The sequence below is a fragment of the Solenopsis invicta genome, chromosome 11 (genome assembly GCF_016802725.1).
Source record: "Solenopsis invicta isolate M01_SB chromosome 11, UNIL_Sinv_3.0, whole genome shotgun sequence".
Lineage (NCBI taxonomy): Eukaryota > Metazoa > Arthropoda > Insecta > Hymenoptera > Formicidae > Solenopsis > Solenopsis invicta.
The window spans coordinates 10,467,192-10,482,139 of record NC_052674.1 but is presented as its reverse complement, the minus strand read 5'-3'; the positions used below and the strand labels follow the sequence as shown (position 1 = coordinate 10,482,139).

At 41.9% G+C, this 14,948-nt stretch overlaps 2 protein-coding genes across 2 annotated transcripts; both read left to right on the top strand.

Moving 5' to 3' along the window:
- Positions 1–3,064: 3,064 nt before the first annotated feature.
- On the top strand, positions 3,065–5,612 carry LOC120359013 (cilia- and flagella-associated protein 251-like). The gene is made up of 6 exons (XM_039455208.1): positions 3,065–3,906; positions 3,991–4,110; positions 4,213–4,290; positions 4,367–4,438; positions 4,519–4,860; positions 5,127–5,612. Exons 1-6 carry the CDS (start codon positions 3,600–3,602, stop codon positions 5,579–5,581), a joined length of 1,374 nt encoding a protein of 457 aa, XP_039311142.1. The 5' UTR covers positions 3,065–3,599; the 3' UTR covers positions 5,582–5,612.
- A 265-nt stretch (positions 5,613–5,877) lies between these two features.
- Positions 5,878–8,103, top strand: LOC120359012. Its single transcript, XM_039455207.1, has one exon. The coding sequence runs from the start codon at positions 5,878–5,880 to the stop codon at positions 8,101–8,103; it is 2,226 nt and encodes a 741-aa protein (XP_039311141.1).
- Positions 8,104–14,948: the final 6,845 nt, after the last annotated feature.

Sequence of the window (14,948 nt, the reverse complement as noted above, 5' to 3'; positions counted from 1 at the left end):
TATTATCAATAATGGATGGAAAAAAACATAAACATTTTGAAATATTCCGGCTACTTGTTTCAGAAATGGAACAAAGAAGTTACAATAAAACTGCAGAGCAGATAAAGGTAAAATTAAAAAATTTAAAACTTGCATACTTTAAATGCAAAAGAGATAATAATGTTAGTGGAGCTGCAACTAAACGTTGTTCATTCTATGACGAAATGGAAATATTATATGGCTGCAGACCAAATACAGCAGCAAGCTCATGTCATTCAGGAATCGATAATTGCATTCCATAATTGCATTCTTTCCATCATTGCCATCCAATGGGATGGCCTATTTTTTATCTTTTCCATCATTGTCATTATTGCCATCGTTGCCATCATTGTCATCCCATTTTCATCATTGCCATTATTATTACGCCATTGCCGCCACTGCCGACATTGCCACCATTTTTATTATTGCCATCATTGCCATCTTTTTGATAACATTTCCATCATTGCATTCATTCCATTATGCGATTCCATTTCCATATTGCCATTCCATTGCCATCATTAACATCGAGAACATTGTCATAATTGCCATCATTTCCACCATTACCGTCATTGCCGTCATGCTATATATATTGTCATTGTCTTCATTTCCATTATTGCCATTCCATTAACATCATTGCATTCATTCCAATATTTCCATCCCATTGTCATCCCATTTCCACCATTTCCACAATTGCCATAATTTCCCTCATTCCCATTATTTTCATCATTGCTATCATTGTCATCATTACAAATAGTGCCATAAGTGCCACCACTACATAAGTGCCACCATTGCCGACATTTTCAACATTGCTACCATTTCCATCGTTTCTACTATTGTCATCATTGCCATCATTGTCAACTATGCCATGGCGAAAATAGCGTTATTGCCAATAATGGCAATGATTGTAATGGGATGCCAATGATGGCAAAAATATCAACTATGACAATGATAGCAATAGTGGAAATGATGGAAATGTTGACAATGTTGGCGATAGTAGTATATGGTTAGCCATGGGGCGTCAAAACAAATGACGTCACTGGCGCCAGTCTTATCAGTGAAGTGGTGGGGGTAGGGTGACGCGCTAGCAGTAAAAGGGCCAAGTGGAGGGGTGGGTCTGACGAAATTTGGAGCGGGGCGTAGAGGACCTGACGATATCAGGACCGCGGGGTGGGGCGGGGAAGACCTGACGATATCAGGAGCGTTTTTATTGGGAAGTAAAGGGGATGGCTCCGGGAGGAATTAGAGTGTGCTTATTGGTTTCCCCCACGGCTGCCCCAGGAGCGGATTGGTTGAAAAACAGGTATTTTGGGAAAAATTTAGCAGCAAAGTGGGGAACGGGTAAAAGAGGCCTGAGAAGTCGAAAGGTCTTATCTGGAAGTTACGATAGAAAGGACGGAAGCGGCTTTTACGATATACATATGCTTTCAAAGGTATGGTACTTTTAGAAAAAAGATAATTATCAAAAGGAAGCACTTTACGATTTTAGCGTTACTACGTACAGGAGATAGAGTCTTGGCATTAGGTAGGTCGAGTGAAAAAATAATTCGGTTTTAAAAGTTACAAAAGAGTATTTATTGGAACATTCAACTTTTTTCATACATCTACGAGTATATTCTTACATTTTTAAGTTACATGATTGAATGGGGTAGCATACAGATGGTTTCATCACGCATTTTCTTTTATTATAAAGAAAAAATTTGTGGAAACTATTATTATTGTTACATTAATCTTACAAACTATTTATTATTATTCTTACATTAATCATACGAAGATTTATACTTTTTAAAAAATGCATGATTAAATATGACGCTGCAAAAGAGTGCGTTTATATCATGAAATTGTACAAATTATGACCCGTGATTTGACAGAATTATATGGACGATTTCGTCGAAGCGCAGTAAAGTTATTTCTAAAAATATTATATTAAAGTACATATCAAGAAAAGTTAAATCCTTAATTTGAGTACGTACATCGCGTTCGATTTCACTATAGTTTCCTTTTAACGTTAGTTTTATAATATCGCGATCTACGTAACTTTTCGGAAGTTTCAATTCTATTTCTTTGATTAAATAGTGAGCGCACTCGTTGATGATATTGCTTAAAGTTTTTAAATGTTCTAAATAAGCATCCACGCACTTCATTACGTTCTCCAGGCCCAGGAAGGTAGTTTTCTGCATCACGATTGCTACGGCATAGAGTTTCCGTTTCTTCATCGGTGGTGCTGAATCTTCGCCCTCCTCGTTGGTATTTTCCGCAGAATCTGACTTTTCTTTCTCCTTGTACGTCAACAATAGCGACTTTGACCCGTAGGATGAGGTAAAGATGACTGAGATATTTTTTATTACTACAGGTTCCGGTTTGAATTTGTTATTCGCGTTCAAGTAGTCGCTCCCATGTTTTCTTGAAATTGCAGCCACGATTCCGCATCAAAATATACTTCGTCAGCGTTGCTCCCGCTTAATTTCACTACAGGCTCAAAGATTCCCTTTTTAGTAATTTGCAGTCCCACGAGTATCCTTTTCGTATGTGAATTGTTGAGTCCATACGTTGTTGTCAGTAACATGGGAAAGCGTTCGCTTCTCCTCTCGTCGTTATGCATCTCGCTGATATCGGGAATCCCTGTTCGCTTTGCAGAGTTATTACTAGCTTGCTGGTTAGCCATCTTCTTCTTTTTACTTTGTTCTATCGAACGGCGAAACTGATGAAAAGTAACAGGACTAACAGTAATAAAAACACAAGGTTACTCTCTAACGAAGTTAACACTTCGAACGAGGAGACTTGAATGATTTTCAGTACGGGGTATCGTTGACCACGTCGACTCTGTTTGCGACGTTGCAACAATATAGACACGAGTCTGCGCGCGCAGCTAAGAAATTAAAAACATTTTTAAATTTTTCTAAATTTTCTAACAGAAATAATCTTACAGCAATATGATTTAAAATATCACGAGGATATGTCTAATACGACAAAGATGTGAGCGTGCGCACTTACGATAAGTTGTTCGGACATGTGATAACTTGCACTTACTGACTTTTTCCAGATAAATGACTTCCTTCACTTCAAAAATATCATCCTTTGCGGTGAGCGTGATTTTTTCTAGATAGGGAGTCAAAGATTAAACTTTTATCGAGCCTTTCGTTTTATCGACAGGAAAGAATGTCAAAAATATGCTTTTGTTAGAAGAATTTTTAAGGTTTGGCTCTTAGCCTGATTTTTTTCAAAGGTCAACTTTTGACAAGAGTATGATTTTTTTCTAATCAAAGAATAGGAAACATTATCTACTATAAGATTAATCTACGAAACGAGGATTTTGTCTAGCAACAAAACAGAACAGTAGATAGGACTAACTAGAAAAATCAGAGTTCGAAAAAGAAGGCTGAGTTGTCGAGATAAATTCATTTTCTTTTTCCTCGCTTTTGAAATATTTGGAAGATGCAACGTATAAATGTTAAGTTTCACGAAAGCTAAGCGTTAGTTCGGCTTTCGTACTCTCCAGTTATAAGTCGAGAGTTTTTCGTTGTACTACGACAAACGTTGTAAGTGCAATTTTTATTGCGAGTGAAAAAGTGAAAATAGTGAAAATGTTGCGCGACGATATTGTTAAATTTTTTATCGTGGCGTGTAATTTTAATAATAAAATAGTGAAGGGTCACTATTTTAAGAAGATAGCGCGTGACAATGACGCGTCGAACTACGCATTGTTCGACAAGTTCGCTAAGGAGTGCTCCAGCACATTGCTATGTGTTATGCACAGGCTGGGGCACTGTAATGGCAACGTGACGTTGGAAAATATAATTCGACGTCACGTTGAAACGCGACAACAGAATAAAGCGTTTTTTGAAAATGATGCGGGGGGTCATATAGCTGACTTCTTGCGTCAAAGAGAAGGTAAGTAAATTTGATGTAAATTTAAAATTGAGCGTATTAATGTAAGTGTTTTTAGATATTATTTAATTATATTTATTTTTACAGTTGTAAGACACGTAGCCAGGGTTGAGCCGCTACCGCCTCGTCGTGCGGCGCCTCTTGAGCGAAACTACGGGGCGAGACGACGACGCGCAGAAGAGGAGCTTCAAGGTGCCGTAGCAGCCCGTAAGTAACTCTACGTACAGTAAGCATGAGACACGCGTCGTCTCGTGGAGAAAATTAAATATTCTCAGTTTTATCAAATATTAAATATAGAAAATTTTCTAGGAAGACCACGAATTGAAATCGCGGACTTAGTTGCGGAGCCACCATCACCTCGATACACCCCCGTCGGTGAATCATCAGGTAAATTTAAAAATATCGTGTTATAAAGTTATTGTAATAATAGTAATAATAATAACAATTGTTATTATATATTTAGATGACGACGAGGATACTCGAGATAATTTTGACAAAGTTCCATCCTCAGCCGATGAGGCTATATTTACTCCAGGTAAGTTTTAAAAAATAGACTTGGAGAAACTAACATATAGTTATTTAGCATAATTAATAACAAAAAAATATTATTTTTAGTGCAAGCAAACGAGACGGAGGACGAAGAAGAAAGAGAGGAAAGAGCGACGCAGGAGGAGGAAGAGGAGGAAACCGAAGAAGAAGCATTAAGAGAAGATGAGGAGGGGGATACAAACGAAGATGAGGAAGAGGAGGAAGAGGAGGCAGAAGATCAAGAAGAAGAGGAAAATGAAATAGAAGAAGAAGAAGAAGAAGAAGAGCAGGAAGCGATGGAAGATGAGGAAGAAGGAGATGAAGAAGAATCGGATGAAGGCGGTGAAGTGGAGAATAATGAAGAGGGGGCGGAAATAGAAAATGACGCCGAGGAAAGAGAAGTCAGAGTTGCTTCGCCAGAGTATGATGGTAACTATTATTAATATTATTATTAAATTATTTTATTTCGAAGTAATATAAAACAAAATAATTTTAGATTATATACATTATGCCAATACCTTACCATGGAGGGCATAATTAATATCACTGGGCGGGGAAATATCGCGGGGTAACTTGGTGAGTTAGTTAGTATATTATATCTTTTGTCGGCGTTTTCGCGTATTAGTAAAAAAGAAAAGAAAAAATAAAACAGAATATAAGACAGCAATGATTAATAAAAATATTTCATCTTTCAGTTCAAACTGGCGCTGGACTTGCTGAAGCTGTAATTGGAAGAAACGCTAGTGGGGAAGAATTTCTCCACAATACTGCGGAGAATGTAGCCGACCAAAGACCTCAACAGCAGCAACATCGGTCGCAGCAACCACAGGCGCAACATTCTCAGCAACAGGAGCAAAACCCACAATCGCAGCAGCAGCAGTCGCAGCAACAACAACAACATCGGGTTGGTGATAGATTTAATTATATAGAGCTGCAGACGGAAAACGCGCGTAGATTTAGGAATTTTGCTATACTCGGGAGAGAGGCGAGTTTCGCGATACGTCCAGTGCCACAGGGTGCCGATACCGTGCGTTGGCTAGAAAACGCGTTCGGCGAAATCCATGCGTACGCGATAAGCTCAAGTGAACCGACGGATTACGTAGGACTATCTTTCAATTCCGAAAGTTTGACGCTCGGATCGGTGGGATGACCGAGTCGTTTCGCCCGGCGCGCGACTTGACTTATAAGGACATATGGGAACTCGTAAGTTCGGTAGCGCAAAGCAACGGCGGAATTGAAGTCACGGAAACTTTTAACATCAGGGTTTTCAATGTCGCAGTACCGGTGGGGCGTGGAAGGGTATCGAATCCATTGACGCGTGAGGATGTCGTCAAACGATCGATATTGGAAATAGTAAATGACGATAATTTATGCTTTCCTCGTTCACTTGTAGCCGCACGAATCCACTGCGAACGTGGAAATCTTCGGACGGGGCCGCGTCACGAAATGTGGGAAGCCGTAAGATTCCGACGTTCCTCGCTACAACGCGATTTAGCGTTAAAATTAACGATGAACGCCGGTATCGTGATACCGGAGGAGGGATGTGGGATTTACGAAATCCAGCAATTCCAACGGTATCTCGCCGCTGAAAATCTGGCAATAATGGTTTACGGTTTTAAAGATTTCGGACGCGGGGGAAACCTAATCTACGATGGGCGTACGATACTCGCCTCACTAGAACGCGAACCGAATCATTGCTTAAATATTATGTATTATGAGGGTAGACGTCATTATAATACCATTTTAAATTTAAAAGCCGCTGCGGGTTCGCAAGGTGGATATTGCGTAGCGTGTAACGTTGGTTATCGCCCCATCAGAGGGCATCGTTGCTCTAAAAGATGCCCACGCTGCTACGCTATACCCTCGTGTGAACATCACGACGCGGAGAAAGTCAGGTGCGATACGTGTAATCGTACGTTCTTCGGAAATTCATGTTTCGAGCGTCATCGTACCGAAAAATCTTATGAAGAAAAATCAACTGTTTGCCATTCGGTTAAAATTTGTAACAATTGTGGGCGATTTATAAAATCAAGCTTGCGGCACGAATGTAATAGCGCCTATTGTAGGATATGTCGTTCTCAGCAACCCGTGAATCATTTGTGTTTTATGCAACCTCTTCGACGCAGAGTCGAAGCTGAAGACCCTGGAGAGGGTACGAGTGCTGCGGCGATACGTGAAGAGGCGCAAAGAAACGCTAATGAGGGTGAGAACGACAATGAAGTCAAGGGAGCTGTCGCATTCGTGTTTTACGATTTTGAAACGCGGCAGGACGAGACGTACGAAGGAACCGAGAACGTAAAGTTACACGTTCCGACTCTCTGCGTAGCACAGCAAATTTGCGCTGCTTGCGTGGCTATAGACGACATGACGGTGCGATGTCGCTGGTGCGGAACGCGCGAATTTGTATTTAATATCGACCCGGTAAAGCAGTTTATAGAGTTCGTGACACGGCCGACAAAACATTTTAAAAGTATTATTTGTATCGTTCACAACGCAAAGGCGTTCGACGCGCAATTTATTTTAAAATATCTAGTCGAAAAATCGTTAATAACGGAAAAGCCACGGATAATTCTGAACGGGACGAAGATTATCGTGATGACGATCGGTCATACAAAATTCATCGACAGTGTTAATTATATGCCGATGCGATTATCTGATCTACCTAAAGCTTTCGGGCTAAGGGATACGGCAGATAAAGGCATTTTTCCGCATTTATTTAACACTGTGGAGAATCAATCGTATGTCGGTCCATTACCCGAGACTCGATTTTATTCTCCCGATCAAATGAAATCTGATGAGCGCGAGCGATTTCTTGCATGGCATACGGAAATGACAAATAAAAATGTCATCTTCGACTTCCAGCGCGAGATCGTACGTTATTGTCGAAATGACGTAGATATTTTACGACGTGCTTGTGTAGCTTTCCAAAAAATATTTTTAGAGCGCGGCGGTGTGTGTCCTTTCGAAGAATGCACGACTATCGCTTCCACGTGTATGAAAGTTTTTCGAAAAAACTTTCTTCGCGAGGGGGAAATAGGAATCATCCCGCCGGGCGGATACAGAAACGCCGATAGACAATCGCGCAAAGCTTTACAATGGTTAGTGTGGAAGGAGCGTGAGCTCGGTCATCCCATAAACCATGCCGGGCGAGGTCGCGAGCGTTTAATCGGCGGTAGCCACGTAGACGGATATTACGAGACAAAATTGGGGACTGAAACTCAGCGTTTCGTTCTCCAATTTGACGGGTGCTTCTGGCACGGTTGTCTTACTTGCTTCCAAGTGAATCGTGACAGTAAGCTTTCAACTGCTAACCGCGACGATACGATAGAAACGCGTTACGAACGAACTATCGCAACGACATGGCGTCTTCGCCGGCAAGGATATCAGGTGATTGAAAAATGGGAGTGCGCTTTCGACCGAGAGATGAGGGCAAATAACGAGATGCGTAATTTTCTCGAACATCACCCTATACTAAAATCTGCGCCTCTCGATCCGCGTGACGCGTTTTTTGGTGGCCGCACGGAAAATATCGTAACTCGACTCGAAGTAGCGGGGTACACGGAGAAAATACGTTACGTGGACGTGTGTTCTCTGTATCCTTACGTATTAAAGACGGGCGTTTTCCGATCGGCCACCCTGAAATCTATATCGGAGCGGAATGCTCGCCGTTAATCGGCGACGGACCAGGGTATAATTTCGACCCGGTCGAAGGTCTTGTACGTTGTCGAGTACTCCCACCGCGCAATCTCTTTCACCCGGTACTCCCGTATCGTGTGCGCGGAAAATTGCTGTTTGCGTTGTGCCGGAGTTGCTGCGAAATGTTCTCGCAGTCCGCGTGCACTCACGAACATCCTGACGAACGTGAATTCGAGGGTACTTGGGTATCATGCGAATTACGTAAAGCCATCGAGAAAGGCTATCTTGTGAGGCAAGTAAATGAAATTTGGCAATACAAAGTTGCTCGCTACGATCGCGATACGCGGCAGGGCGGATTGTTCACCGGATATATAAATTCCTTTTTGCAATTAAAGCAGGAAGCCAGTGGATGGCCGAGCGAATGTGTAGATGACGAGAGTAACGCACGATACCTTCGTGAATATGAGGAAATCGAAGGTATTACACTCGATAGAAACAACATCTCACGTAATCCTGGCTTGCGCTCGGTCGCGAAGCTCTGTTTAAATTCCTTCTGGGGAAAATTCGGCCAACGATCGAATCTTCCTAGTACCGAGATCGTAGAATCGCCTCAGCGTTTCGCAACTTTGCTGACTAGCCCTGAGCACGAAATAACTGACATATTACCAGTCAACGACGAGGTATTGTATGTCTCGTGGCGAGAAGAGGCAATCGTAGCTTCTCCGATTACTAACGTTGTGATCGCGGAATACACGACGGCACAAGCTAGGTTAAAATTATATGATTATTTAGAAAAGTTAAATAGGCGCGTATTATATTGCGATACCGATTCTGTTATATATTTGAGTAGTGGTGATCCAAACGAGTACGAACTACGTACTGGGAATTTTCTGGGCGACATGACGGACGAACTCGAGAGCTACGGCAACGGTAGCTACATCGAGTCGTTTGTGTCGGGAGGCCCAAAATTTTATGCGTATGTGGTTCGTACAGCGGATGGAATCACTCGTGAAACTTGTAAAGTGAAAGGAATAACTTTAAATTATAATAATTCTAGATTTGTAAATTTCCATAGTATAAGAAATTTAATATTAGAAAGAGAAAGGCAAGAGGAAGGAGAAGATGAAGAAAACCGTGGAAGGGAACCCGTGATAAATCTGCGCTTTAATGCAATTCGTCGCAATGCTTTTCACGAAATTGTAACAAGAGAAGAGAGGAAAACATGTTCGGCGGTATTGGTAAAGCGTAGATTTATTAATAATCGTTATTCGGTTCCATACGGTTTTGTCGAATAATCATCTTTTCTTACTCGAGCTTTGTTCTCGCTTAAATTTAAGTTTCGAGTCGTCAATTTTTCCGTCCGCAGCGTATAAGTATCATTGTAAAAATTCTATAAAAACGTATTAATCATAAGTCATTCATTAGTTTTAGCATTGTAAAATATAAAATGTAAATATTTTTACAATATAAAATTAGGACAAAAACGTGCTAAAATAAAAACATTTTAATTAATTTTTCATAAAAAATTTTCTTATACATTTCCAATCCGAATCCTGTTTTGTTTCCCGTGTACTTTTTCCCTTGTTTCTTTTTCGTGAATTATTTTCCCCCTCCCCAGCGGCATCGTCTATCAGCTCATTAAAACGATGCCGACCTAAGCGCTAAGTGAGTGGGATAAGCCTGTATGTACCCCGCGCCGCGGCACGGATCAGCTCGTTGTTGGCCGCGGTTGGCTAACGTACCAGCGGGGGTACGCTCACGCGAGCGCGCGAACGCCGCCGCCGCCGCCGCCGCCGCGTTGATGCGCTTATCTCTGCCTTCGAAACTTCAACTCCGCGAATTATTAATATCGATATTGTCGACGATTAGTATTATTATCAGCATCGACCGCCATTTTTTCTTTTTTGTTTTTGAAGCAGCGCACCGGAATCGAGTCAATCATTTCGCAAAATGGATGTGCGTTGGAAACATCCCTGGACATCGATTATATGCGGTCCCACCGGGTGTGGGAAAACGATCTTTGTAAAGTCTTTTATCAAATATCTATCGAGCATGTCCGACGTGAGTTTCGAGAGAGTTTTATTTTATTACGCTGAGTGGCAAGAAGCTTATCGACAATTAAAATACGACGTGAGTGTAAGCGAGGCAGAAGAGTCAGCAAGGGGATACGACGTTAAAGTGGCGACGACAACAATGACGAAGAAAAATATAATCGAATTTCGCGAGGGATTACCTCGCCCGGAAGATTATTCGAACGATCCGTTTACCCCGAAACTAGTGATAATCGATGACCTTATGAGAGAATCGTCGTCGAGCGACGCGATCGTGGATCTTTTTACCAAAGGAAGTCATCATAAAAATCTCAGTGTCATTCTTATCTCGCAGAATCTTTTTCATCAGGGACGCGGACAACGCGACATATCTCTCAACGCGAATTACATCGTGGTTTTCAAAAATCCTCGCGATCGCGCTCAAATTCGCCATTTAGCGCGACAAGTCTATCCCGATGATCCAAAATTTCTAGAAGAGGCTTATTACGACGCTACTTCGAGACCTCACGGATACTTGTTGCTCGATCTGAAGCAATCGACTTCGGACGAATATCGATTTCGTACGTGCGTCTTTCCCGATGATACTAGACATTACGTTTACGTACCGCGTAGATCGTTTTCCATTGCATAAAAATCGCGTAACGCGGCTCGTGGAGGCCAGTCGCGCTGTTCTCTCACGCGACGAAGGAGGAGAACATGAGTTCGGACAGCGTGACGAAAATCGCCAAACGTTCAATCGGAAAGAGAAACGCTTGTTTTCTCGAGGCGCTGTGTCATCTGAACAATAAGCAGCGAATGATCTTTCTTCGAATCGCGGACGATAAATTTATTCATTGTATTTGCGAGTGCGTTTTTAATACACTTAAAGGAAACGTCCCGCTCAAACGACGTGAAAAAGATCGACTGAGTAAATACAAATCGACACTGCGACGTATTGCGATAAAACGCGGAAATTGGAAGGATAAGAGACAACTTTTGGTGCAACGAGGCGGATTTTTACCCTATATCATAGGACCCATATTGTCGGCCTTATTAACTCGAATCATCGGAGGCACGGAATCATAAGAATAAATCGCAATGGAAAGGGCAAAAAAGATGGTTTTAATTTCTACAGAAAATCTTGAGAGAATGCAGCAACAGCAGCAACAACAGAATAAATCGATTGCTGTAGAGCCGAAGGAAAATATCACGACGGAGAACGGTGAAAACGATAATAATAATAATAATAATTCCGTACAAACTCCTGGTACCCTTCTGACACGACTCGATGCGGAAATGAGTCGTATTCTTAATTCACCTTACCCGCGTAACGAGGATGAGAGATGGAAAATGTACAGAGAGGTACTTTGGCGGTATCTTTACTATATCCGAGAAGCGCGAAAACAAAATGCAACCAACGTAACCGAAATTGTCGACAACGAAACACCACTCCTGGAGGAGATCAGCAACAATAGCGACGGCGAATCGACGCTCGTTTCTCACGATATCCCCCGAAAATCGCAAATTTCTGCTAATCTTTTTCATTTATCCGATATCGACAATACCGTGATAAGAAGAGAACATAGCCTTCGATTGCTGAAAAGTGCCGGAAAAATAGTAGAAACTGTCCCGAAATCGTATCGCGCTCAAGCTCGCTTACTGATGAAACATTTGCTCGATAAAGCGGTGCCTGACAGAATTAATTGGAACGAGAATGGAGTCGTGACTATAGATGGCAGCATTGTAAAAGATTCGAATATCAACGAGCTGATGAACGACATGATGCGAGAAAGAAAAACCGTAAAACCACCAGTAGGAAGAGTTCAGTTTGCTCGATTACTACGCAGCTTAAACACGCGTTCGACACTGGTAGGGAATAAGCGACTGTTAAATGGCACCCTCGCTTTTTCTTCCCCGATTAATGTGAAACATCGGCCTTCGTCAAGTTCCACGCCGATTGCAACGAAAACATATTCAACGAGATCGACAAAACGTCAATCGGAAAAACGCAAGAAGCAAGAACGAGAAGAAGAAAGAGCCCCTGATTACGCATTGTATCTGTCCCCTTACTTTCGTAAAGCCTATCCATCTACAACTTTTATGAAAAACGGGGATTCGCTTCCTGCGCGAAAAAGGCGTTTGCTAGATTGGAATACACTGAAGAAATAATCGATAATGTCGGAACTTGAAAAATTATACTACGATCCCGCGCATTACGCCGGCTTCTCAGCAGTGGAAAATCTGACACGTGCCGCTAAGCCGAATTTCACACGTAACAATGTCGCTCGCTGGCTGGAATCGCAAGATGCGTACTCGCTGCACCGTCCACTGCGCCGAAAGTTTCCTCGACTGCATTACAACGTAACAAATATCGACGATGTGTGGGAGGGCGATTTAATTGAGGTGCGAAATCTTAAAAGTTATAATGACGGATATTCTTATATTCTCGTGATTATCGATGTACTCAGTAAATTCGTTTGGGTGGAACCATTACGTGACAAAACGAGCGTATGCGTGACAAAAGCTTTTCAGCGTGTACTCGCGAGAAGCAAAGGACGAATACCTATATACTTGCAAACTGACAAGGGTAAAGAATTTGTCGGGCGTGCGACGCAAAAGTTTTTGGAAGAAAACAATATTCGTTTTAGAGTAACGCGCAATCCCGACATCAAAGCAGCCGTCGTCGAACGCTTTAACAGAACGTTAAAGGAACGAATGTGGCGATATTTTACGCATAAAAATACGCGTCGATATATCGATGTTTTGCAGGATATTGTGCGTGCGTATAATCACACTCGTCATTCGGTCACCAAAATGCAACCAGCGGTTGTAACGAGAGAAAATGCTCGTATCGCGCGTGAAAATATAACTCGACAGTGGAAAGACGTTAACAAAATTAAGAATGCTAAATACCATGCTGGCGATCTCGTCCGCGTCAGTAGAGCGAAAGGCACCTTCGAGAAAGGATACGAGGCGAATTGGACCGAGGAGATATTTCGAATTCATCGTGTTCTTGAATGGCGAAGACCTCCGTGTGTACGAATTAAGCGATTTAACGGGGGAGGTCATAGACGGGATCTTTTACGAACAAGAATTAGCTCGAATCGAGAAAAACCTGCAGGAGGAAGAATTTATTGTGGATCGCGTGATAAGGAGTAAAGGACGTGGTGCTAATAAGCAACTGCTAGTTAGCTGGCGCGGATATCCTAGCAAATTCGACTCTTGGATCCCAGCTTCGAGTTTATCGAATCTCCGAGATGACGGCAACGGACCAATTTCACATGATTCTTCCAAGCAATAGCAGTATGCAGTATTTTCCGGAAAATACTACTTCCTCCTTCATCACGGAGTTACCTCAAACTGTAGAATTGCATGGAGAATGGGAAGTTGCACTAAGCGAGATTCAATTTCCCTGTAGTTTTTTTCACGTACGTCAGTTTCCCGAAAATGAGCTCAAATATTTCTTTTCCACAGAAGATATATACGAGATACGCAATGGATCATATGTGTTGCATCATAGAATAATACAGAATGGTATTTACGAGACTATCGAGAATCTTATCCACGAGATTAATGAAGCGTGTCGAGATTCACATTTTGTTTTCGAAATACAAAAAGAGGGTGGTAAACTCGAAATAGGACTTAGCTGCGACGTGGAAAAATGTCATGCTAATCATTATATTAACTTTTCCGATAATCTTTTTCGAATATTAGGATGCGAAACGGAATTAGGCATTAAAGATAATTTATACTTTCGTAAGATTATGATAAACGATTCCGGTGAATGCATGACTTTTTTCAAACTCGGATTTAAAACGGAAAACGGTAATCGAATTTATTATTATCAGAGTAAAGAGCCCTGTAGCCTGTGGCGTGGTATTCCAGATAAGCTGTTCGTTTATTGTGATATTTGTGAATCTTATATAACCGGTGATGTACAAACTCCGCTTCTCCGAATAGTCCCGGTCGAGTCACGCGAAAGTAATTACGCGTACGGAACGAATCAGGTGAAACATTTCTCTTTTCCATTTTATATTCCGTTGCGACAAACGCGTTTCCGCAGAATCGAAATAGATATAAGAGATCAGCTCGGAAAAAAAATACCATTTGAATCGGGAACCTTGACAGTGACATTGAACTTCAGACGTGCTCGATAATTTATATAAGAATACAGTTGAAATAAACGTAAGTCTGCGATAAACAAAAGAGAGAAAATCAATTTCACCATGGACTATGAGGAATATTACGAGGCGCAAAGCGGAGGTGCCAACGGAAGGGGTGGGGGAATTCCACGGGTTTTTGTCGGCTCGCCCTATCAACGCGGACATGGTATCGGAAGTTTTCTCGGTGGATTATTTAGAAAAATTTTACCTTATCTAAAGAGGGGTGCGCGGGCTGTCGGTAAGGAGGCTTTACGCGCGGGCATCAACGTAATGGAGGATGTCGAGAACCATACCCCGTTGAATGAGGCATTCAAAAATCGCTTCGCGGAATCGGGGAAAAACCTCAAAAGAAAAGCCACAGAAAAAATAAAAGACTTGATGAAAGGATCGGGACATAAAGTATCCGTAACAACTCCGATGCTTCAGTTTCCTCACGGTTACCACGATCCTTGCATCGCTAAGAGAACGTCGCTTTGTAAACGTAATCGTTCAGTCAAAAGAAAATCGAAAAAAAGTGTACGCAGAAAAGGCGCTAAAAAATCGAAGAAGAAGAAAAGTCACGGAACAACTCGAAAAACTAAAAAGTCATCCGGCACGAAACGCCGCAACAGCAAGAAGCGCAGTGTATCCGACATATTCTCGTAATCCACGCACGAATTAGCGTTAGCCATAGTGCGTCGTGATAAGT

Excerpts from the sequence above, each read along its gene's own strand:
- LOC120359013 (XM_039455208.1), top strand. The coding sequence starts at position 3,600 with ATGTTGCGCGACGATATTGTTAAATTTTTTATCGTGGCGTGTAATTTT. Across the intron at positions 4,291-4,366 it reads CCCCGTCGGTGAATCATCAG|ATGACGACGAGGATACTCGA; the intron begins GTAAATTTAAAA and ends TTATATATTTAG. Across the intron at positions 4,861-5,126 it reads TGCTTCGCCAGAGTATGATG|TTCAAACTGGCGCTGGACTT; the intron begins GTAACTATTATT and ends TTCATCTTTCAG.
- LOC120359012 (XM_039455207.1), top strand. The coding sequence starts at position 5,878 with ATGTGGGAAGCCGTAAGATTCCGACGTTCCTCGCTACAACGCGATTTA.